This window comes from Pleurodeles waltl, chromosome 1_2 (genome assembly GCF_031143425.1).
Source record: "Pleurodeles waltl isolate 20211129_DDA chromosome 1_2, aPleWal1.hap1.20221129, whole genome shotgun sequence".
In the NCBI taxonomy this organism is placed as follows: domain Eukaryota; kingdom Metazoa; phylum Chordata; class Amphibia; order Caudata; family Salamandridae; genus Pleurodeles; species Pleurodeles waltl.
This window is the reverse complement of record NC_090437.1, coordinates 508,283,698-508,310,267: the sequence shown is the minus strand read 5'-3', so window position 1 is coordinate 508,310,267 and position 26,570 is coordinate 508,283,698. Positions and strand designations below refer to the sequence as shown.

At 50.2% G+C, this 26,570-nt stretch overlaps 1 protein-coding gene across 5 annotated transcripts in view; it reads right to left on the bottom strand.

Annotated features, from left to right (window-relative positions):
- Nucleotides 1–26,570, bottom strand: part of CENPE (centromere protein E) — a 1,295,748-nt gene that overhangs the window by 633,810 nt on the left and 635,368 nt on the right. For all 5 annotated transcript variants that reach the window (XM_069241483.1, XM_069241500.1, XM_069241509.1 and 2 more), the window contains one exon: nucleotides 15,709–15,864. In XM_069241483.1, the coding sequence (XP_069097584.1) occupies nucleotides 15,709–15,864 (156 nt within the window). The remainder of the gene's footprint in view (nucleotides 1–15,708; nucleotides 15,865–26,570) is intronic.

Genomic DNA, 26,570 nt, shown 5'->3' with positions numbered 1-26,570 from the left:
TGACCATTCTTAGCACCCACATAAACGACAAAGATTTGATCATCCACCTGAAACGCTTTGGTACGATCAAGATAGAACGCCAATGCTCTTTTAGGGTCCAGGCGATGGAACCTCTCTTCTTCCTTAGAAGGATGCGGAGGTGCGTTAAAAAATAGGCAAGGTGACAGACTGGCCTACATGAAAGGGTGTGATCATTTTCTGAAGAAAGGAAGACCGTGTGCAAAGAACCACTTTGTTAGGATCCATGAAAAGATAGGTTGGCTTAGATGACAATGCCTGAAGCTCGCTCACCCTGGGGGCAGATGGGGTCACAAGAAAGGCAGTTTTTAAAGTTAGAAGCCCGAGAGAACAATTGTGAAAAAAGCCCTCAGAAAGATAATCCGAGGGGCCAACAGACTTGTCTGTGCACTAGGTCACAAATTTATGACAACAATAGGTGTATACCATTTTGGTGGAGGGACTCCTGGCTGCCAAGAATACGTTGCAGATTCCGGGTGGAATGTCAAAAGATGTCAACGGCTGCACTTCATTCTCCACGCATGATGACTGAGACTGGAAAGGTTTGGGTGGAGAACACTCCACTGCTGCTGCAACAGAAGATCCTCCTGAAGGGGCAGTCTGATCGGAGGATCGATAGCCATGCTCAATAGCTTGGGATACCAGACTCTTCGTGCCCAGTCCGAAGCCACAAGTATTACTTGGGTCCGGTCATTCTTGAGAACTCTGGGCAGAAGTGATGTGGGTGGAAAGGCGTACAGGAGGTCTGAGCTCCACTTGAGACTAAAAGCATTGCCGAGCAAGTGCAGCCTTGGAAATACCAACACAGAGAACCCCTGACATTGCACGCTCTATGCAGAGGCTAACACATTTAACCAAGGCTCTCCCCACAGCTAAAAGAGACCGTATGCATCTCTGGAAGGAGACGCCAATTCGTGATCAACCAGGCATTTTCAGATAGGTGCGTCCGCTCTGGCGTTCAGAGACCCAAAGACGTTTTCAGCCACCAGGAAAAACCCGGATGTTCAAGCCATGTCTCGAGGCAAAGACCCTCCTGACAAAGGGTCAAAGACTCCACCTCTCCCAGTACCATATGGCAGTGGTGTTCTCCATTAACACCTGCACTATTTTCCCTTTGAGGAGGGAAGGAATTCTTTCAATGCAAGTGATCGCCCTGAGCTCCAAAACACTGATGTAGAGCCCTGACTCCGCCGGAAAACAGACCCCTCACAACTCTGTCTCTATCATATGGCTGATGCATCCCAGCAATGATCTGGTTGGGGAAAGAAGAGGGATCTGCCTCTGAACCAACTGCTGCTCAAGAGACACAACTGAAGATCTTGTGCAGTTTCCTCCAAAATCTGGATAATATCGGAAAGATTCCCCTCATCCTGCGCCCACTAGAACTATAGGTCCCACTGCAAAGTCTGCATATGCCATCTGGCATACTTCACCATCAGGATGCAGGAGGCCATGAAGCCCAAAAGCCTCAGAGTAATTCTCAACAATTAATCCAAAATAGAGGCTGAAGTACAAGTTACGTACCTTCGGTAACAAAATATCTGGTAGAGACATATACTAGTTGCAGATTCCTTGCCTTAGAATTTCCCCCAGGTGTCAGACTGGATCTGGAGATTTTTCTTTGAGCAATACCCTTGCGCGTCAGCAGGTTGTGTCGGTCGGCTCCGCAGGCGTCGTTCTCGCCGTGATGATGTCGGGAGTAGTACATAGACGCCACCGCCCCAGTGACGTTGTGAGAAAGTAGCCTCTTTCTTGCATGGTTACCCCCCACTTTTGGCCTGTTTGTGAGTGTGTCAGTGTGTTTTTAGTGTGCCACTGGGATTCTGCTAGCCAGGACCCCAGTGCTTAGTTTGTGGCCTAATGTGTATGCCTGTGTAGTGCCTAACTGTGTCACTGAGGCTCTACTAATCAGAACCTCAGTGCTTATGCTCTCTCTGCTTTTACATCTGTCACTGTAGGCCAGGGACTCCATTTACCAATTTCAATTGGCACACTGGACACCCCTTAAAAGTCCCTAGTATATGGTATCTAGGTACCCAGGGCATTGGGGTACCAGGAGATCCATATGGGCTGCAGCATTTATTTTGCCACCCATAGAGAGCTCAGACAAACCCTTACACAGGACTGCCTTTGCAGCCTGCCTGAAATAGTGCACAGACAATTTCACAGCCATTATCATTGCACTTAAGTAACTTATAAGTCACCTATATGTCTAACCTTCACTTGCTGAAGGTTAGGTGCAAAGTTACTAAGGCCATCATTACAACCCTGGCAGCAAATCCCGCTTACCGCTGTGCCGAAGCCTGCCAACATACCACTGCGGCCGTGGAATTCCGCTACAGGTATTACGACCCACAGCTCGGAATCCGCCACAATACAGACATCCCCACAAGTCCGCCACACCAAAGGTCAGTGATAAGCTGTCGATAAAACCTCCACCGTCATGCCAACAAGAATACACCCACACTATCACGACCCACGAATCAACGCGGTGGTCTTTCAACCACGGTAAACCATTGGCGGTACACACCGTTGTGCTCAAAATACACACACATTTACAAAACACAACCACATTGGATAATTCAAAATACACACACCTGATACACACACCTCACCCACCCACACACACACACCCCACTATAAAACACACACCCACATTACCCACAACCACTTACTACCAGAAATTTGAAAGGAGGCCAGAGAGACTACCTAAAACAACACCACCATCCACTGACACACAACACCATCACTTACACAACATCCACGCACCTCAAACAACACATCCTCTCACACATCACAACAGACACCTCACACATCACCCATACCACATCATGGCACCTCAAAGACCCCAGGTTCTCTGAGGAGGAGCTCGGGGCCATGGTGGAGGAAATTGTCCGGGTAGAGCCACAGCTATTCGGATCACAGGTGCAACAGACATCCATTGCAAGGAAGATGGAGCTATGGCGCAGAATTGTTGACAGGGAAAACGCAGTGGGACAGCATCCAAGAACACGGGATGACATCAGGAAGAGGTGGAACGACCTACGGGGAAGGTGCATTCCGTGGTCTCCAGACACCAGATTGCTGTACAGAGGACTGGCGGTGGACCACCACCTCCTCCCCCACAACTAACATGGGAGGAGCAGGTCTTGGCAATACTGCATCCTGAGGGCCTCGCAAGAGTAGCAGGAGGACTGGACTCTGGTAAGGCAAATCTTTACTACCTTATCCTCCCCACCACACCTGCATGCCCTCACATACTCCCACCTTTACCCTCACTCCCATCACCCCAACAACCCACGGATACCCCACCAACACAACCCACACATCCCAAAACCCAGCCCTGTATGTAACACCAATGCATGGACACATCACCCAAGCATGTCCAGTACAGACTCACTCAGGCCCCAAAATCACCGATCACACAAGGACCAAGCCAATAATGCAAGCACAGGAGTAGAGGGTCACTCACCCATTGCACACGATGGCACACACAGATACAATAACTATGCATTTACACCCCAACAGGACTCCTACCCAATGTCACCGGACAGGAGGTGCCAGACATATCCAGTCCCCCCCACAGAAGAGGCCCACAGTGATGACAGCAGCTCTGCACAACTGGATCAAGATGACCAGTCCGGCCCATATGTTGGTTCCCCTGCCACTGTCAAGCCACAACAGAGCCTCCCCACCTCAGGAAACACCAGCACAGCACTCACCCAGCCAGCGGGGCCATCCCTCTGTCCCCCGGACACGTCAATCAACAGTGTGTCCACCACTACAAGGAACCCAGGACCTGGGGGCAGTGGACTGCTGTGCGACGGGGGGGGGGCAGGCCCAGGGAACCGACACTCCACAAGGCACTCTCCAACATCATAGTAGCTTACCATCATTCCCAGGAGACCATGGCAACGGTACTGGCCAAGTTTCAGGAGACCCAGCGGCTGCAGGAGGAACACTACCTTGGGATCAGGGAGGACTTGAAGTCCATTAACACCACCCTGGTCACCATTGTAGGGGTGCTGGCAGACCTTCTCAACACCAGGAGGGACACAGTGGCACAACAAGGGGCCCCTGACACTAGCCTGGACGATGAACAGCCCTCCACCTCCGCTAGTGGACAGGAGGCACTGCCATAGGAACAGGACAGCAGCACCCCACCTCCTGCAGATGGAGAACCACCCTGCAAACGGTCCCTGAAATCCAGGAACAAGACAGTGAACATTGCCAAAACCCCCACCAGGAAAGGAGATCCCCCTGAATGTCACCCTTCTGTCCCACTATGTCACCCTGTCCATCCTTAAACTGCCATTGCTCCACTTCCTATGCCCCTTTGGACAATGCACCTGTGAAACAAATAGACTGGACTCTGCCATGGACATACCTCCACCATCAACCCAGCCCATTTTACAACCCCCTCCACTTATTTGCACAGGAATAAACACACTTCAATCACAAAACTATCTGGAGTCAGTCTGTTCTTTCACAAATGTGTAATTGCAATAACTATGAAATATAGCCATGTCAATTTACTTCTTCACATACCAATGTAAATCAGCTGTAGGCCAGGAGTAAACAGAGCAAAGGGCACAAAGTGGGACCCAGATCTGTGAAATGGAAAGGCAAAGTGACAAGTCAGGGTCCATACACTTAGTGAAAATGACACTTATGCTAGCTTAAACAATAGTATGAGATGTGGGAAGCAGTGACATCTTACCTGTCTCTCACTGGAAGTATTGCATGATGATGATGTTTCGGTTGCCGATATACTCTTCTTCTGCCTCTTCTTCACTGTCCACAGGCTCCACAGCTGCCACAAGACCACCAGTTGGCCCATCCTCCTGCAGAAAAGGCACCTGCTGTCGCAAAGCCAGGTTGTGCAGCATACAGCAGGCCACGATTATCTGGCACACCTTCTTCGGTGAGTAGTATAGGGAGCCACCGGTCAGATGGAGGCACCGGAATCTGGCCTTTAGGAGGCCGAAGGTGCTTTCGATCATCCTCCTAGTTCGCCCATGTGCCTCATTCTAGCGTTCCTCTGCCTTTGTCCTGGATTCCTCACTGGGGTCAGTAGCCATGACAGGATGGGGTAACCAGAGTCACCTGCAAATGCTGAGGGACAACTGTTAGACACACACTAACCCTTAGGGACAATCCCATACCCAGACACCTATGTCAACTGTATTGGGACCTTGACCTCACCTATTAGCCACACACGGTGCCTCTGGAGTTGCCCCATTACATAAGGGATGCTGCTATTTCTCAAAATGTAAGCGTCATGCACAGAGCCAGGATACTTGGCATTGACATGGGAGATGTACTGGTCTGCCAAACACACCATCTGCACATTCACTGAATGGTAGCTCTTCCGGTTTTCTATACACCTCTTCATTCCTGCGGGAGGGTACAAATGCCACATGTGTCCCATCAATGGCACCAATGATGTTGGGGCTATGTCCCAGGGCATAGAAATCACCTTTCACTGGGGGGCAAATCCTCCACCTGAGGGAACACGATGTAGCGGCGCATGTGTTTCAGCAGGGCAGACAACACGTTAGAGAACATTGGCTGGGACATCCCTGATGCCATGGCCACTGTTTGAAAAGACCCACTGGCCAGGAAATGGAGTACTGACAGGACCTGCACTAGAGGGGGGATTCTTGTGGGATGGCGGATAGATGAAATCAAGTCTGGCTCCAACTGGGCACACAGTTCCTGGATTCTTGCACGATCAAGTCTGTATGTGACTAGGATGTTTCTCTCTTCCATTGTCGACAGGTCCACCAGGTCTCTGTACACCGGAGGATGCCGCCATCTCATCACCTGCCCCAGCAGACGTGCCCTATGGAGGAGAACAGCGAGCAGAGAGTCATCCAACACGGAGGTATCACAATTTGTTATTTGCAGAAACGTTATTAATCCGCAATATGCCGGTATCTGTCTATATTCCTGGTCTAGATAGGTCTGATGCAGTTAACATCCATCCCATGTGGCCTCCTGAAATGGCAGCTGCCTGCCCTGTAAGGTGGGACAAGGGGATCTGAGGTAACTGTGCTGGCGTTGTACACCGTCACGGTGGGTGGTCGAAGACCGCGGCGCAATTCTGCATTGGTTAACATTGGGCCCTATGGGTCCCAGGAGCCAATGACTATGTACGCCGGCAGTGATGGTACGCACCGGCGCGAACATGACCACCATTTTCTGTCTGTTCCCTCACTTGCTACCTGACCTTCAACAGGAGAGGACCTACACTGCAAGTGCTGCTGTGACCAGTGTCTGGAAGCGACGATGGCTCGAGTGTCTGTGGAAAGGGCCCCTGCCTTCACTTCGGAGGAGTTGGAGAAACTAATGGATGGGGTCCTCCCCCAGTACACACAACTGTACGGTCCTCCAGAAAAACAGGCGAGTACACTGTGAGCATGCTGCACGGGCAAATGCCTGTTTTGAGTGGTGTGGTTAGAAGATACATGGGGGGCTGAGGCCTGTATGTGCGGATGGTGAGTGTATGAGCATCAGGGCATGGGTGGGAACTGGGGGGCAATGAGTATGATGGTCCAGACGGGTAAGTAATTTCCTTTCCCTCTGTACCACTCCTCTAGGTCAGCGCCCACCAGAAGAAGGGTATTTGGCGTGCCATCGCCAAGGACGTCCAGACCCTGGGGGTCTACCACAGACGGAGCACCCATTGCTGGAAAAGATGAAAGGACCTGCGCCGCTGGACCAAGAAGATGGACGCCCAGCTGGGGATGACCCCCCCTGAGGTTCCGGATCCTGGCAGTGGCCTACCCGGAGTTGGATGGGCGCTTGAGGGCATCACAGCAGCCACAAGGGGGTGAGTACACTAATTCAGCTGACTATGCGCGCATTACGAGGTGTCTGGGTGGGGGAGGTGGGCAGTGGGTTCCCCTAGGCCAGGGCGAATTTGGTAGGCAAGGTCCATTGTGAGGCAGGCTATGTGGCACCCCACCAGTGGTAAGAGCCATCTACACCTAGTCAGGCTCCTGTGACTTCCAGGTGTGCAGCAATTGGTCTTAGGCCGTGAACCTCATGGTCAGCTGAAATTTCTAGGGACGGTCAGTGCATGGTGTAGTGCAGAGGGGTGCTCCATGTGTTTTGTGTCCGCCAACGGGAGTGGTGTTCCATGCACTGAACATGTCTAAGTCTTCCCCCTCCCCCTTTTTGTGGTCTCCCTATTATTGTGTGCAATAGCATCATCAGGTGGAGGTGCATTGGCACCAGAGCAGGAGGGAGCTGCAACCCACTTGGCCCTGGAGGGTGAAGCAACGGAGTCTGAAGCTACCAGTGGAACGGAGGGCGAGGGGAGCTCCACGGTGGGGACAGGAGCAGACAGCAGTGACAGCGGTGGCTCCTCTGATGCGAGCTCCCTTGTGGTGGCGAGCACCTCTATGTCCACCGCATCAACAGGTACAGCCGCTAACCCCCCTACCAGCACCGCCCTCCCAGCAACCCCTCAGCATGTGTCCCGTGCCCGCTCACCAAGGAGGTTGGGCATCTCCTTCGCTCCAGGCACCTCAGGCCCTGCTCCAGTCAGCCCTGCTGCCCTCAGTGAGGAGGCTTTTGACCTTCCGAGATGCCTCACTGTTGGGTTATCCACCATTGTGAATGCCATCCAGGGTGTAGAGAGGCATTTGCACAAACAAATGCATACCTGGAGGGCATTCATTCTGAGCAAGCAGCCCAACAGAGAGCATTTCAGGCTCTGGCCTCAGCACTGATGGCAGCCATTGTCCCTGTGTCCAGCCTCCCCCTCCAACTTCCTCCACCCAGACCCAATCCCCTGTACCTCAGCCTATCCCAAGCGCACCATCAGACCAGCATGCACACACATCAACACACAAGAGTGGACATGGCAAACATAAGCACCACACATCCCACAGGCACTCACACAAGCACCATCCCTATGCAAACACAGCAACATCCACTGCCTCCACTGTGTCCCCCTCCTCCACATCCTCCTCCCTCCCTGTCTCGTCTTCACTCACACCTGCATGCACTACATCCTCAGCCACTACCTCCATCACCAGTATGCCCATCACCACACACCGCTCACGCGCACTCACCATCCCCACTACCATTCACACATTCCCAGTGTCCTCTCCCAGTGTGCCAGTGAGCCCTCCTCAAAAAGTACACAAACAGAGGCACACACCCACCCAAAAGCCATCCACCTCACAACAGCCTCCGACCCATGCACCTTCACCCAAATTCAGCAGACGTACACCTCCTACAACCACTACCTCTACCTCCACTCCCAAACCCCCTCCATCTTACCGTCCCAGTGTCTCTAAAAAAACTCTTCCTGGCTAACATTGACCTCTTCCCTACACCTCCCCCCCGTCCTTACCCTAGGGCCAAGCTTTCCAGGTCCCAGACGAGCACCTCAGCTACCACATCCCCAGGCACAGTGGTGCCAGCAACTGGGGGGGGTCATCGAGTACACCACCCATCAGGGCTGCCAGTGTGCCACGTAGTGAGGGCAAGGACACCTGCCAAGGTGAAAAAGGTGCCCACATCCCAGAGGGAGAAGCTGAAACTACCAGCCACCAAGGGCTCAGCAAAAACAAAAGGGGATAGTGGCAAGACAACTGCAGCACCAAAGGTGGGGGAGGGCCAAAAGCAGAAGAGCAGGTCAGGAGAGGGCATGGTGGCAGCAACTGAGGGGCCAGTGTCACACCTTCTGTTCACGACCTGTACGGCGGCGAAGACCGCTAGCTGCCCCGCCACCACAACCGCCACCTGCACCGCCCCCGGGACGTCCCCAGCCTCTTCCCCAGTGGGCAGCCGTCCGAGGCTGCAGGAGACGTCCTGCTTTGTCCCTCAGCAGGTGCTGACCCATGCACCGCCCCAACAGACACTGCCACCAGCACCGCCGCCACGTACACCGACACCAGCCCCGTGGCGTCCTTGGACACTGGCACCACCGCTGACATGGCTACCATCCCCAGTGGTCAGTTGTCTGAGGCTGGAGGAGAGTTCCTGGACCCTGGGCAGCTTCCATGAGGCATGACTTCCATCACTGTTAGCACCTGCAGGCGGAAGGCGAAGCCGCAGCAGTGTGGGTATGTTGCTGCCTCCATGGCATATCATGCTACCTGAACCTCGCCAATCTCGTGGCACGCACACCCAGGTGAGGGAATTGTACCAGCCACACTGCACGTGGAGCACTCTGGGCACCATGCCCCCTCCAGAACCAGTGAAGTATCACATCCACTACCTCAGTCCTTGGCAGGATGAAGCACTCTGGGCACAGGGCCCCTCCAGAACCAGTGGAGTATTACATCCACTACCTCAGTCCTTGGCAGGATGAAGCACTCTGGGCACCAGGCCCACTCCAGAACCAGTGGAGACTGTTATCCACTTGACAGACTGTGGGTTTGCACTCCCCAGGATAGAGCAGTGGGCATGGAGCCCCCTCGTACAGCAGTGGCGTTGTGCGTTCATCAGGCTGAGGTGCCCCCACCCCCCCCCCTACCTCCTACCCCCTTCCCCTCCGATGCCTGTGTATTTTCGATCTGATGCCCCAGCAGTGTTCTCTCCGTTTCCAGTCAGGTATCATGTGTGGGCTTCGCCCATGCATTTTGGGCCCAGTGGTCCACGGACAATGATTGGTACACTATCCGGACTTGTGTAGTTGGTGTACTTATTTGTATATACTGAATTTTGACTAATGGATTTTTAATTATTACAATAATTTCCTTTTATCTTTGCGTTCTTCCAGGCGAGTTTTGGGGGGAGGAGGGGGGGGGGTATATGTAATGTTGATACCTGTATTTGTGTATATGTTGTTGTGTGTGAGGGTGTTGCGCGTGTATGTGTCACTCCCCCCCCCCCCCCGAGTTGCAGGTGCAGTACTCACCGTAGTCGCCGGCACCGCCGTTCGAACTCCTGGTACAAGAGGAGGTAAACCAACATAGGTAACATCTGAAGTTCGGGCTCCATGGTGTCCTGGTTCCTCGTTGGGTGTCGAGAGGTGAGTGGTTTCCCTTCTGTGTACTGTTTCCGCCGTGCTTTTGATAGCGTTGGTTCCGCCCTGGATAAGGTGGCGGATAGGCGTCTTGAAATACAGTGGGCGGTACTTTGTCTTCCGCCTGTCTGTTGGTGGTTACCGCCGTGGTGTTCGTTTCTACCGCCAAGGCTGTTGGAGTGTTAAAGTGGCTGTCTATGTTGGCGGTTTCCGCCACATTCGTAATCCCATTTTTTTTCCCGCCGGCCTGTTTCGGGTATTACCGACGCTTTAACACCGACCGGCAGGGTTGTAATGAGGGCCTAAGTGTGAGGGCACCCTTGCACTAGCAAAAGTGCCCCCACATAGTTCAGGGATGTCAGGAAATGCCTCCTTGGCATGGTTACCCCCCTGACTTTTTGCATTTTGCTCATGCCAGTTATGATTGAAAGTGTGCTGGGACACTGTTAACCAGGCCCCAGCACCAGTGTTATTTCCCTAAACTGTACCTTTGCTTCCTCAACTGGCAAAGAAGTCCCTTGTAAATCATACCCCTGGTACCAAGGGCCCTGATGCCAGGGAAGGTCTCTAAGGGCTGCAGCATGTCTTATGCCACCCTGGGGACCCCTCACTCAGCATATGCACACTGCCTCACAGCCTGTGTGTGCTGGTGGGGAGAAAATGACTAAGTCGACATGGCACTCCCCTCAGAGTGCCATGCCAACCTCACACTGCTTGTGGCATAGGTAAGTCACTCCTCTAGCAGGCCTTACAGCCCTAAGGCAAGGTGCCCTATACCACAGGTGAGGGCATATGTGCGAGAGCACTATGCCCCTACAGTCTCTAAGCAAAACCTTAGACATTGTAAGTGCAGGGTAGTCATAAGAGTATATGGTCTGGGAGTTTGTCAAAGACGAACTCCACAGTTCCATACTGGCTACACTGAAAACTGGGAAGTTCGGTATCCAACTTCTCAGCACAATAAATGCACACTGATGCCAGTGTGCGATTTATTGTAACATACACCCAGCGGTTATCTTGGAGGTGCTCCCTGAATACCAATCCGACTTCTAGTGCAGGCTGACCAGTTTCTGCAAGCCTGCCACACACCAGACATGTTGCTGGCCACATGGGGAGAGAGTGCCTTTGTCACTCTGTGGCCAGAAACAAAGCCCGTACTGGGTGGAGGTGCTTCACATATCCCCCTGCAGGAACTGTAACATCTGGCGGTGAGCCTCAAAGGCTCACCCCTTTTGTTACAGCGCCCCAGGGCATCCCAGCTAGTGGAGATGCCCGCCACTGCCCCCACTTTTGGCGGAAAGGCTGGAGGAGATAATGAGAAAAACAAAGAGGCGTCACCCACCAGTCAGGACAGCCTCTAAGGTGTCCTGAGCTGAGGTGACCCCTGCCTTTAAAAATCCTCCATCTTAGTTTTGGAGGATTCCCCCAATAGGATTAGGGATGTGCCCCCTCCCCTCAGGGAGGAGGCACACAGAGGGTGTAGCCACGCACAAGGACAGTAGCCATTGGCTACTGCCCTCCCAGACTCCCTTGGAGGTAAGATAGTTGCAAAATTCGATAATTCTAATGCTCAATTTTGTGGTAGTGTGGTCGAGCAGTGGGCTTATCAGAGGGTAGTGTTAAGCATTTGTTGTACACACACAGGCAATAAACGAGGAACACACTCAAAGACTTAACTCCAGGCGAATAGTTTTTATATAGAAAAATATATTTTCTTAATTTATTTTGAGAACCACAAGTTCAAGATTTGAAGTAATTCCATAAAATGCAAGGTACTCCACACAGGTAAGTTAGGAACTTTGAATAAGAGCAATAGCATACACAGTTTTAGTTAAAATGGCAATAAGCTATTTTAAAAGTAGACAGTGCAAAAATCAAAGGTTCCTGGGGGAAGTAAGTAATGATTAGTTTGTCAGGTAATTAAGACACTTACAAGTCTCAGTTCCTGGGCATAGGCAGCCCACTGCTGGGGGTTCAAGGCAACCCCAAAGTTACCACACCAGCAGCACAGGGCCGCTCTGGTGCCGAGGTCAAAGAGATGCCCAAAACACTCAGGCACCTATGGAGAACAGGGGTGCTCTGGTTCCAGTCTACCAGCAGGTAAGTACCCGTGTCCTCTGAGAGCAGACCAGGGGGGTTTTGTAGGTGATGCCAGGGAAGGTCTCCAAGGGCTGCAGCATGCCTTATGCCACCCTGGGGACCCCTCACTCAGCACATGCACACTGCCTCACAGCTTGTGTGTGCTGGTGGGGAGAAAATGACTAAGTCAACATGGCACTCCCCTCAGGGTGCCATGCCAACCTCACACTGCCTGTGGCATAGGTAAGTCACCCCTCTAACAGGCCTTACAGCCCTAAGGCAGGGTGCACTATACCATAGGTGAGGGTATATGTGAATGAGCACTGCCCCTACAGTGTCTAAGCAAAACCTTAGACATTGTAAGTGCAGGGTAACCATAAGAGTATATGGTCTGGGAGTTTGTCAAACACAAACTCCACAGTTCCATAATGGCTACACTGAAAACTGGGAAGTTTGGTATCAAACTTCTCAGCACAATAAATGCTGATGCCAGTGTGCACTTTATTGTAACATACACCCAGAGGGCATCTTAGAGATGCCCCCTGAATATCTACCCGACTTCTAGTGTAGGCTGACCAGTTTCTGCCAGCCTGCCACACACCAGACATGTTGCTGGCCACATGGGGAGAGTGCCTTTGTCACTCTGTGGCCAGGAACAAAGCCTTTACTGGGTGGAGGTGCTTCTCACCTCCCTCTGCAGGAACTGTAACACCTGGCGGTGAGCCTCAAAGGCTCACCCCTTTCGTTACAGCACCCCCAGGGCATCCCCTCCGGCCACTGCCAGTCAGGACAGCTTCTTAGGTGTCCTGAGCTGAGGTGACCCCTGCTTTGAGAAATCCTCCATCTTGAGGTTGGAGGATTCCCCCTATAGGATTAGGGATATGCCCCCTCCCCACAGGGAGGGGGCACAAAGAGGGTGTAGCCACCTTCAAGGACAGTAGCCATTGGCTACTGCCCTCCCAGACCTAAACACACCCCTAAATTCAGCATTTAGGGGCTCCCCAGATCCCTGGAAATCAGATTCCTGCAAGCTGAAGAAAGAAGGACTGCTGACCTACAAGCCTGCAGAGAAGGAGGAAGACGGCAACTGCTTTGGCCCTAGCCCTACCGGCCTGTCTCCAACTTCGAAAACCTGCTCCAGCGACGCATCCGACAGGGACCAGTGACCTCTGAAGCCTCAAAGGACTGCCCTGGACTACAGGACCAAGAAACTTCTGTGAACAGCTGCCCTGTTCAAAACCAGCTACTTCTTTGCAACAAAGAAGCAACTTCCAAAGACTTCACGTTTCACGCCGGAAGCGTGAGACTCTACACTCTGCACCTGACGCCACCAGCTCGACGGCAGAAAACCAACACCTCAGGGAGGACTCCCAGGCGACTGCGAGCTGGTGAGTAACCAGAGACGACCCCTCTGAGCCCCCACAGCGACGCCTGCAGAGAGAATCCAGAGGCTCCCCCTGACCGCGACTGCCTGTAACAAGGGACCCGACGCCTGGAACCAACACTGCACCAGCAGCCCCCAGGACCTGAAGGAACCGAACTCCAGGGCAGGAGTGACGCCCAGGCAACCCTCTGCCTTGCCCAGCTGGTGGCTGTCCCGGGAAGCCACAACCCCCAACCCTCACTGTGCCTACCTGCACCGCTAGAGTGACCCCCGGGTCCCTCCATTGAAACCTATACAAAAACCGATGCCTGCTTTGCTCACTGCATCCGGCCGCCCATGTGCAGCTGAGGGTGTGTTTTGTGGGCCTACTTGTGCCCCCCTCATCTGCCCCCGAGGACGCAGGTACTTACCTGCTGGCAGACTGGAACCAGAGCACACCTGTTCTCCATAGGCACCTATGTGTTTTGGCCACCACTTTGACCGCTCCACCTGACCGGCCCTGAGCTGCTGGTGTGGTATATTTGGGGTTTCCATGAACCCCCAACGGTGGGCTGCCTATGCCTCAGGACTGAGACTGGTGATTGTTTTACTTACCTCCTAATCTAACCTTTACTTACCTCCCCCAGGAACTGTTGATTTTTGCACTGTGTCCACTTTGAAAATAGCTTATTGCCATTTTTACAAAGACTGTATATGACATTGCTTTTATTCAAAGTTCCTAAAGTATCTTAGTGAAGTACCTTCCATTTAAAGTATTACTTGTAAATCTTGAACCTGTGGTTCTTAAAATAAACTAAGAAAATATATTTTTCTATATAAAAACCTATTGGCCTAGAGTAAGTATTTGAGTGTGTGTTCCTCATTTATTGCCTGTGTGTGTACAACAAATGCTTAACACTACCCTCTGATAAGTCTACTGCTTAACCACACTACCACAAAATAGAGCATTAGAATGATCTATTTTTGCCACTATCTTACCTCCAAGGGGAACCCTTGGACTCTGTGCACACTATTTCTTACTTTAAAATAGTATATACAGAGCCAACTTCCTACACAGGGTAATCTAGAACTTCCATGTTATGAAAGGCGTAAGTACTTATTTAAAACAATCAATGTTCTCATTGTATCAAAAACACATGGCAGTCCCACTCCTTTCCCTTGAAAAGGCAATCTGTCATTGCTCATGCCTCAATTGTGTTAGTTATAATCAATTTCCATGTATGGCATACAGTTTCTATTCAAATATCACAATTTTGTTTGCTATGTTTTGCAGACAACTCTGCTTCAGGAGCACCAGCATTTGAATCATTTACCCCACATACTGGCATGAGGAATAAGTTACTTACCTTCAGTATTGCCTTATCTGGTAGAGAAAGGATCTAGCCGCAGATTCCTAAGACTCATGAGCCGACTTCTCATCCGAAGGCTGGGAGGGGGCATGGCGAGGCTTACTTGAAGTTGCAGGATGCAGCTACATAGACCTCCTGCGGTTTGAAATCTTTTGACACTGAAGGTGACATACGCTTGTGGAACTGGCTCCTGGAACAGACTTGTGATCACCTGGACCTGGAACGAGATCAACGAAGCGGGCCTTCACCAGGCACGCTGCCATAATTTTCATATGTCATTCCTGCAATGCCTTAAGACGAAGGCAACAGCAGAAGCCACACTCATCGTATTCATGGTGTTCCCTGACACACCTCATACAAACAGAATAAGGGTCTGTGGCCGATACCTGCCGGCCACAGGACCCACAAGGTCTCAGCCCCGAGACCATTGAAACAAAAAGGGCAAACTGATCCTTCAACAAAAATTTGTTGAAATAGGCCAAAACGGCCTGAGGAACTTGTTCCCGATCTGTGCTGCAGCACGAAAAAATAAAAAAAAAAAAAAAAAAAACCTGACCTCAGCATGTCGGGTTGAGGATTATATGGACTACTTCAACATAACATCTGGTGGACAACATCACCAAGGAGTCGTACGACACCCTCTTCCGATGCGCGGAGATACTCCTGGGAAAACATTTCTGGATCAAGTCTGGCACCTGGGGAAGCATTTTAAGGTAAGAAATATGTGGCTAGATGTGTCTATCAGATGTAGTAAGCCAGGTGGTATTTGTGTCTGCCCAAGTCAAAAGGTCCAAGACCACCAGTAAACAAATAATGGTTCTATTATGAAATATAACAGTTCTACAGTCATATTAAGTTTAGAATAGTAGGTGTTTATATCACTACAGTACCTTTTGTTCCATGGAAAGCACAGACTTAATCTCTATAGAGTTTGCCTGAATATTCAAAGTGGATGCTGAGATTTGTCTCCTTAACTCATCACCTTGGCGTTTCTGTTCTTCAAGTTCTTCTCGTGTAACTTTTAGCGCATCTTCCATTTCTATGGACTAAAAGCAAGTTAATGAATAACAGGTAAAGTATACTTTGAAAAAAGATGCATGATATGCTTCAAAAATTATATTTACTTACCTTTGATAACTTTTGCTGGCTGATATTCTACCTTCTTGCAGAGTCCTCATGTTTAGAAATGTCTAGGTGATAGTGAATTAAAAAGACTGTCTGCAAAAGAGCATGGGCGAGTGGCAGGGCTTCATTATTAGCCAAAGAACATAGGCATCTCTACAGAAGGTGACATTTCAGTTTACTGAAGTTGCCCACTACACTTAAGACATCAGTTCTGCTCAGCTTTACCCACATAAGGCAAAAGACAGAATAATTATGACAAACAAAATACTTGAAAGGCAACCAGTAATCCGCTGAATGGAGGAAGGAGGATAAAGACTTGTAATAAGGAATGAGTAAACATAGGTTAATTCATGTTTCTATTGGGCACATTATCTTGCTGATTGTAGGAGGCTGGCCCTCTATGTAGTGTGAAAAGCTAGGAACACTGTGCAGAGTGTCCAGACAACCATTTGATGGTACACAGGAGTAAAAACTAGATCACCTAATGCTCTAATTTTTAATGTACATTTGTCTAGCAGTTAGGCCAATCTTGGACAAGTGCAAAGCATTTGTTATACTCACAGGATCAATCTTGCAATTTTCACCAATCTATAAAAAATACTTCAGAGTTGTATGTAATTTTTAAGACCTAATTGGTGTAGGAGGCTCCCATGGTTTGTAGTGAGTACCATAGGTACTTAAACCAGGTTCAGTTATCCCTTATTAGGGAAAAGTAATAGTGTTCTAGGAGCTTAGGCTGATAGAGGTAGCTGTAGCAGAGCAGTTTAGGCTGAACTAGGAGACATGCAAATCTCCTGCAATACCACTATAGTCACACAGTACTTATACACAATAAAAGACAGTACTCAGTGTTACCAAAAATAAAGGTACTTAATTTTAGTGACAAGGCCAAAAATATCCTTGAGGCAATATTCCTTCTGGAGGTAGGTATTACACACAATATATGCACTAGACACCAAAATCAGGTAAGTAAATAGTCATAGGATAGTGCATACAATAGAAAATACCATAGAATGGAATCAGAAGAAATAGGCCTAGGGGGCAACACAAACCATATATTAAGAAAGTGGAATGAGAATCATGAATTCCCCCCCCCAAGGCAAGTGTAGTGTGTAGAGGGACACTGGGAGTGTAAGAAAACCACAAAGGTGAGTAAAATACCCCACCCCAGAGCCCAGGAAAGTAGAAGTAAAGTACAGCAAGTTGCGATAATTGCAAGAACCAAGCAAGACTGCAACTGATTCCACCAGGAATCCTCTGCAACTCCTGCTTCATTCTCTGACCTTCAGATCAACCACAGATTATTCCAGGAACCGTTGTAACTGCAACAAAGTATCCAGAAAGGCTACTGTGGCCCTCCAACTTCAGCTCTAGCCAGCAACAGCAACAGTGTCCGAGGTGTGCATGCTCTGGGGACTTCCTGTCTTCACTCTGCACCAGAAGGACCGACGAAATCTCCAGTGGAGTGACGGTTCTCTGGGACTCCTCTCCTGGCGACGAGCTTGCTCCCTGGAACACAGGTGGTGGACCCCTTCGACACAGACTGTCCTAAGGTCCAGCTGTCCAAATTTGGAGGAGGTAAGAGCTTGCCTTCCCAATTTGTGACAGTACCCCTGTGCACCGCGTCATCTTCAGCTCCTGAGGCCTCTGTGCACTATTTACAAGAATCCTTTGTGTACAGCCTGGCTCAGGTTCCCAGCACTCCATCCTGCAACGCTCAACTCACTGAGTTGTTCTCCAGCGGTGTGGGGCCTTCTTTTGCAGCGCTGCAGCAACTGGAATTTGCACCTTCTTTGTCCCCGTGTCCTAGGACCTCCGTGGGTGCTGCCTGGTCATCTGTGTGTTGCCTCCAGTGTTGGGAGCCCCATCAGCCTCTTCAGTCCGAGTGGAGACCCCTAGGTCCCTCCTGGGTCTCGGCAACGCCATTTTGATGCAATCCGCGACATTGCTTGAGCCAAGGCTTGTTGGATGAATCCAGCGTTGCAACTCACCTGCATCCAACCTCTCAACGTGGGACATCCTTTGCATCATGCAGGAACCCGCAGCCTTCTTCTTTGGTGCTCTTCTGCAGACTTCTCATAACTGGAGAATCCTCTTTTGCATCATCTTCTAGGTTGGCAAGGGCTCCTGTCCTTCCTGGAATCTTCTGCGACTTCTGGATTTGGTCTCCTCTCTTCACAGGTGTAAGGAAATGCCTACAGGGCATGGTTACCCCCTGACTTTTTGCCTTTTGCTGATGCCAGTTATGACAAAGTGTGCAGGGACCCTGCTAACCATGCGCCCTAGCATTAGTGTTCTTTCCCTAAACTGTATCTTTGCTTCCACAATTGGCACAGCCCTGGCACCCAGATAAGTCCCCTGTAAATGGTACCGCAGGTACCGAGGGCCCTGATGCCAGAGAAAGTCTCTAAGGGCTGCAGCATGTCTTATGCCATACCCTGGGGACCCCTCACTCAGCGCATGCACAATGCTTCACAGCTTGTGTGCTGGTGGGGAAAAAATGACTAAGTCGACATGGCACTCCCCTCAGAGTGCCATGCCCACCTCACGTTGCCTGTGGCATAGTTAAGTCACCCCTCTAGCAGGCCTTACAGCCCTAAGGCAAGGCGCACTATACCACAGGGTCTATATGTTAAACACTAAGTGCAGGGAAGCCATAAAGAGTATATGGTCTGGGAGTTTGTCAAACACAAACTCCACAGTTCCATAATGGCTACACTGAATACTGGGAAGTTTTTTTTAATCAACCTTCTCAGCACAATAAATCCACACTGATGCCAGTGTGGGATTTTTTTTTTTTAGAAATTCACACCGAGGGCATCTTAGAGACGCCCCTGCATGTCAGCTCAACTGCCCGTGTTAGGCTGACCGGTCTTTTCCAGCCTGCCACTTCCAGACCCGTTTCTGGCCACATGGGGAGAGTGCGTTTGTCACTCTGTGGCCAGGAACAAAGCCTGTACCGGGTGGAGGTGCTTCTCACCTCCCCCTGCAGGAACTGTAACACCTGGCGGTGAGCCTCAAATGCTCGTGCCTTTTGTTACAGGACATCCCAGCTAGTGGCGATGCCTGCCTCTCCGGCCACTGCCCCCACTTTTGGCGGCAAGGCTGGAGGAGATAATGAGAAAAACAAGGAGGAGTCACCCACCAGTCACGACAGCCCCTAAGGTGTCCTGAGCTGAGGTGACCCCTGCCTTTAGAAATCCTCCATCTTGAGATTGGAGGATTCCCCCAATAAGATTAGGGATGTGCCCCCCCTCCCCTCAAGGAGGAGGCACAAAGAGGATGTAGCCACCCTCCAGGACAGAAGCCATTGGCTACTGCCCCCAGACCTAAACACACCACTAAATTTAGTATTTAGGGGCAACCCAGAACAGAGGAAATCAGGTTCCTGCAACCTAAACCAAGAAGGACTGCTGACATGAAAGCCCTGCAGAGACGACAGCGATTACAACTGCTATAGCCCCCAGCCCTACCGGCCTGTCTCCTGACTGGAAGAAAACTGCACAGCGACGCAAACGCATCAGACAGGGACCAGCGACCTCTGAAGCCTCAGAGGACTGCCCTGAAACCCAAAGGACCAAGAAGCTCCTGAGAACGCGTCACTGTTCGACCACAGCAACATCTTTGCAACAAAGAAGCACATTTTAAAGAACTCACTCTTCCGGCTGGAAGCATGAGACTTCATCCTCTGCACCTGACGCCCCCGGCTCGAGCACCAGATAACCAACACTTCAGGGAGGACTCCCAGGCGACTGCAACCTCGTGAGTAGCCTGAGACCACCCCTCTGGACCCCCACAGCGACGCATGCTGAGAGAATCCAGAGGCTCGACCTCACCGCGACTGCCTGTAACAAGGGACCCGACGCCTGGACCAAGCACTGCACTCGCAGCCCCCAGGACCAGAAGGAACCGAACCTCAGTGCAGGAGTGACCATCAGGCGACCCTCTGCCTAGCCCAGTTGGTGGCTGGCCTGAGAAGCCCCCCTGTGCCCTGCCTGCACTGCTAGAGTGACCCCCGGTCCCTCCATTGTTTGTAATACAAAACCAGAGGCCTGCTTTGCACACTACACCTGGCCACCCCTGTGCCGATAAGGGTGTGTTTTGTGTGCCTACTTGTGTCCCCCCCCAGTGCTCTACAAACCTCCTCTGGTCTTCCCTCCGAGGACGCGGGTACTTACCTACTGTCAGACTGGAACCGGAGCACCCCTGTTCTTCATAGGTGCCTATGTGTTTAAGCCACCTCTTTGACCTCTGCACCTGACCGTCCCTGTGCTGTGGGTGTAGTAACTTTGGGGTTGCCTTGAACCCCCAACGGTGGGCTGCCTATGCCCAGGAACTTAGACTTGTAAGTGTCTTACTTACCTGACAAACTAACCATTACTTACCTCCCCCAGGAACTGTTGATTTTTGCAGTGTCCACTTTTAAAATAGCTTATTGCCATTTTTACCGACACTATTTATGCTATTGCTCTAATTCAAAGTTCCTAACTTACACCTGTGTGGAGTACCTTGCATTTTATGTATTAACTTCAAATCTTGAACTTGTGGTTCTAAAAATAAAGAAACTATATGTTTCTATATAAAAACTATTGGCCTGGAGTTAAGTCTTTGAGTGAGTTCCTCATTTATTGCCTGTGTGTGTACAACAAATGCTTAACACTACCCTCTGATTAGCCTACTGCTCCACCACACTACCACAAAATAGAGCATTCGAATTATCAAATTTTGCGACTATCTTACCTCTAAGGGGAACCTTTGGACTCTGTGCACACTATCTCTTACTTTGAGATAGTATATACAGAGCCAACTTCCTACAACAGGGCTTAAGGACTAGGAATCCACCATTTGTTGCTTGCAGTCTTACTTGGTTCTTGCAATAACTCTAATCACGACTTGTAGTGTGTCCTGAGGAAACTTGCAGTACTTTACTCCTACTTTTCAGGGCTGGGGTATTTAATTACCTTTAGTGTTTTCTTACACTCCCAATGCCCCTCTACACACACACTTGCCTAGGGGGGAATTTGTGATTCGCATTACACTTTTAGTATATGGTTTGTGTTGCCCCTAAGCCTATTGCATTCTATTGTATTTTCTACTGTTGGAACTACTCTATGACTATTTACTTACCTGATTTGGTCTCTAGTGTATATATTGTGTATAGTAAATCCCTCCAGAAGGAGTATTGCCTCTAAGATATTTTTGGCCTTGTGTCACTAAAATTAAGTACCTTTATTTTTGGTAACACAGTACAGTCGGTTATCGTGTATAAGTACTATGTAACTATAGCTGTATTGCAGGAGCTTTGCACCTCTCCTGGTTCAGACTAAGCTGCTCCGCTACAGCTACCTCTAGACAGCCTAAGCTGCTAGAACACTGCCTACATTTCACTAATGATGGATAACTGGACCTGGTATAATGAGTAAGTACCTAGGGTACCCACTACAAGCCAGGCCAGCCTCCTACAGCACTAAAGAAGATGGCTGGTGGGTCCTGCTTGGAGCAGGACATATACCACGTCGAGTTGTTGGATGCAGGCTGTTTGTGTCGCTGGATTCCACCAACAAGCCATGGTTCAAGCAAGTACGCAGTTTGCATCAAAAAAGGAGCTGCCTGAACCCAAGAGGGACCTGTGGTCTCAACTCGGACTGAGGAGGCAGAGGGGGCTCTCAGCACTTCAGAGAGCCCTTAGAAGACTAGGCAGTACCCACAGGAGTCCCAAAACACGGGGACAAAGAAGATGCAAAGTGCGGTAGTCGCAGCACTACACTGGAAGGTCCCACAACACCGGATAACTCTGGAAGCTGTGCATCGCAGGATGGAGTGCTAGGGATCTGTGCTACGCTGTGCCCGAAGAACTTTTGAAAGAAGTGCACAGAAGCCAAAGGAGCTGCAGTAGTCGTGGTGCACAGGCGTACTGTGGCAGCATGGGGACACAAGCTCTTACCTCCACCAAACTTAAACAGCTGGACCTTTGGACAGTCTGGGTCACTTCGGTCCACCACCAGTGTTCCAGGGAGCATGCTTGTCATCAGGAGAGGAGTCCCAGAGTACCAGTTGTCGCTGAAGGGGTGCCTGCTGAAGCAGGGAAGTGACTCAGTCACTCCATGGGAGATTAATTTGGTTCTTCTTGTGCAGGGTGAAAACAGGCAGTCTTCAGAGCATGTACAACTTGGAAACTGTTGCAAATGCTGGCTCAAGTGGAAGTTGCAGGTCACAGTAGTCATCCTGGATACTTTGCTGCAGTTACAGCGGTTCCTGAACAGTCTGCAGTTGATCCAACGGTCAGAAGCTGAAGCCGAGGATGCAGAAGAGTCCTGGAGGAATCTTGCAAACCGAATCTGAGGAAACACCCAGAGGAGTGACCCTAAACAGCCCTGAGAAGGGGATTGGCTACCTACCCAGGTAGGCACCTATCAGGAGGGGTCTCCGACGTCACCTGCTGGCACTGGTCCCACTGAGGTCTCCAGAGTGTCCCCACAGCTTGGAATCCAAGATGGCTAACGCCAGGGACACTGGAGGAGCTCTGGGCACCACCCCTGGGGTGGTGATGGGCAGGGAAGTTGTCACTCCCCTTTCCTTTGTCCAGTTTCACACCAAAACAGGGACTGGAGTTCCTGAACCGGTGTAGATTGGCTTATGCAAGGAGGGCACCGTTTGTGCCCTTCAAAGCATTTCCAAAGGCTGTTGGAGGCTACCCCTCCCATGCCTTTAGCACCTATTTCCAATGGGAAAGGGTGTAACACCCCTCTCCTAATTAAATGCTTTGTTCTGCCTTCCTGAGATTCAGCTGCTCAATCCTGAAGAGGGCAGAAACCTGTCTGAGGCTGGGGTTGCAGTGGAAACATCAGAGAGCTGGTTTGGCAGTACTGGGGGTCCACGGTGGAGCCCCCAGGGTGCATGAGATTGCCCCCCCACTACCTGATTTGAATTAGAGGGACAATTCCATGATCTTAGACACCTCACATGGCCATATTCAGATTTACCATTGTGAAGCTACACATATATATTGACATTTATGTACAACACGCTTATAATGGTGTCCCTGCACTCACGAAGTCTGGGGAATTGGCCCTGGACAACGGGGGGTACCTTTGCTAGTGCAAGGGTGCCCTCACACTTAGTAACTTTGCACCTAACCTTCAGTAAATAAAGGTTAGGCATATAGGTGACTTATAAGTTAACTTAGTGTAATGAAAATGGCTGTGAAATAGTGTGTGCACTCTTTCACTCAGGCTGCAGTGGCAGTCCTGAAGAAAGGTTTGTATGAGCTCCTTGTGAGTGGCAAAAGAAATGCTGCAGCCCATAAGGATCTCCTAGAACCCCAATGCCCTAGGTACCACATACTAGGGACTTCTAAGGGGGGGTCCAGTGTGCCAATCAGAATTTGAATATGGAGTCACTAAAATGTTGTGACAAATTTGCTAAGTAGAGAGAGCATAAGAGCTCGTTAGCACAACTTCAGTGACAGTCAAGCATACTGACAACACACACAGGCCACAAACTAAGACCACTGAGGTTCTGCTAGCAGGATCCCAGAGAGAGAGGCAAACACAATGACAAATATGGTTTTAAACTATGGGCACTAGGGTCCTGGCTAACAGGTTCCCAGTGAGACAGTAGAACACTCTGACAAACACTCACAAACGGTCCAAAAATGGAGGTAACCATGTTAGAAAGAGGCTACTTTCTCACAACATCCCATCTTCGAGAGTATCATGATCATACCTTTGAGAATTTTGTTACACCTCTCAACCAATCCATTTGTTTGTGGATGATAGGGTGTGGTGAATTTGTATGTTACACCACATTCCTTCCACATTGCCTTCAAGTATGCAGATGTGAAGTTGCTACCCCAGTCTGATACCATCTCTTTGGGGAAGCCCACCATGGAAAATATTCCCAATAGGGCTTTGCCACTGCAGGAGCTTTAGTGGTCCTTGGATAGATAGCTTCTGATATCTAGTGGCATGGTCCACTACCACTAAGATGAATCTATTGGACAGATGCAGTAGGAGGGTCAAGCAGGCCAACAATGTCAAACTCTAACCCTCTCAAAGGGCATCCAAACCATAGGCAGTGGGATCAAGGGGGCCTTTGGAGGGCCACCAGTCTTGCCACTGGCTTAGCAAGTGACACAAGAGCGACAAAACACTTTTGTGTCTTCTCACATGTGAGGCCAGTGAAAGGGAGGGACCAGTATGTCCCAAGTCTTACTTTCCCCAAATGTTCAGCAAAGGGAATATCATATGCCAGTGTTAGGAGGAATTTCCTATACTGCCAGGGAATGCAGTCTCCTCGTAGCACCAGGTTTTGGGTCCCTTGCCTCTGTATAAAGGGGATTGTTCTCCAAGTAAACCCTGTGAGAGTCACGAAGTCCCCTGCTTCATGTATGACAGGTCTGCTGCAACACTATTCCTTCCTGGCAGGCCCCCGTGCACCCAAAAGCTCAGCTGTGTCAGGTTGAAGCTGGTGTAGGTTCTGCACAAGGAGAGGATTCCTCTTCCTCAAAAGGGGAATCTTCAGGAGAGGGAGGGTTAGTGGACAAGGGTATGCCCATCCTACCCCTAGTTTTTGGGAGCTCTTGGTCCATTGTTCCAGGATCCAAGTTTCCCTGTCCTCTTTGCTTCTTGGCCTGAGCCCTAGTAAGAGCAAAGATGTGCCCTGGAATGAACAGCATTGCTGTATGGGCCTCCAATTCCACTCCAGCCCAAGCTCAAGTCTCCAAATCATTGCCCAGTAGACATTATACAGGAAGGTCAGTGGATACCACAACTTTCTTTGGACCAGTAACCCCACCCCCTCAACCAGAGCTGAGATTCACAACAGCCATGGGACGGCTAACAGTGTTATTATGGGCGTCAGACACTTGGTACTGATGACCAAGTAGGTGTTGCTGAGGGGGCACCAGTTTCTCCATCACAATAGTGACACTGGCACCTGTGTCCCTGTAAGCCTCAACCTGAACACCATTTATTAGGGGTTGTTGCTTGTACTTATCCATATTAAGGTATAATGCCACCATCAGAGATTATAACAGCCTCAGTGTTTTCCCTAACTAAACCAACCCCCACTACATTACCCAAAGTGAGCCCAGCTACACCCTTGGACTGGTTATTTGTAGTGTTTTTCCCACCACCACTGCTATTACTTGGGGCATTAGTGGAAGCAGTGGGGGTTGTGGTGGTGGGAACTTTGGTGTTTTCTTGGGACAAGTGTAATCACTTGTCCAATGGCCTTTGTTTGTACACATATAACAAGGCTTTTTCTTTAGGGAGGAAGATTATTTGTGCCCACCCCCAGAAGATTTTTGTGGGCCTGGTGAAGACTGACTTTATCTTTGCCCCCACCCTCATCATGAGACTTCCCATCCTTCTTGTCCTTGTCACCCCTGTATGAGATTTTCTGCTCACCCTTGTTCTGACCCATTTGTCTGCCTTCTTTCCCAATTCTTGGGGAGAGGTCAGATCTGAGTCTACCAAGCACTGGTGCAACAAGTCAGACACACAATTGTTAAGAATATGCTCTCTCAAAATCAGATTATATCAGACACTTTTCTGCCATGTAACCAACCTTCTAAAGCTTTCACTAAACAGTCCACAAAGTCTATCCAATCTTGTGAAGGCTCTTTTCTGGTTTCTATGAACTTAATTCTGCATTGAGCCACCTCCGGTTAGAGACGCCATTCTGGATAGACGATGCAGACAGCAGAGTGTCGAACCACCAAGGATATGCCCTCATGTTCCAGCCATATCCAGAGGCACAGAGCTTCTTGACAAAAGGTCCACTCTGACCCAGTACCACATGGCAGTGGTGTTGTCTGTGAACACCTGCACAATGTAGTAGGCTGGCCTGGTTTGTATTGGGTACCAAAGATACTTACACCTTATAGCAGGTCCACTTATCCCTTATTAGTGAAATGTAGTCCGTGTCTCAAAGCCAGGCTCTCTAGAGGTAGCTATGGCTAAGCAGCCAAGGCTGAACTAGGAGACATGTGAAGCTCTTGCAATACCACTATAGTTACACAGTACTCACACACACGAAAGACAATACTCAGTGTTAAAAAAATAAAGGTACTTTATTTTAGCCACACAATGCCAAAAATACTTTGGAGATTTTACTCCCTTAGGAAGAAAGCAATATACACTAGTAACCAAAAACAGCTAAGTTTACAGTCAGAAAACAGGCCTCTACCCTGAGGGGCTGGGGAGAGAAGACCGAATGGGCACCAAGCAACTCAGGGAACCCTCAGAAGACCAGGCAGCAGGCACAGAAGTCCCACAGCCCGGGGACAAAGAAAGTGCAAATGGAGCCATGCAGCATGACACAAAGGGATCCCACGTCGCCAGGGAACCACTCAGGAGGCTGTGCATCGCAGGATGGCGTGCTGGAGGCCTAAGCTGTGCTGTGAACAAAGAACTTCTTGGAAGGTCACACAGAAGCCTTGGCAACTGCAAGTCATGAGGTGCACAGGGGTACTGTCTTGTGTGGGAAGGCAAGCTCTTACCTCCACCAAAGTTGGACAGCTGGAGCCACTTTAGTCTACCACCCGTGTCACTGGATCCACACCTGTCGTCTGGAGAGGGGGCCCACACAACCGGTCGCTGTTGCAGCGGTGCCTGCTGAAGCA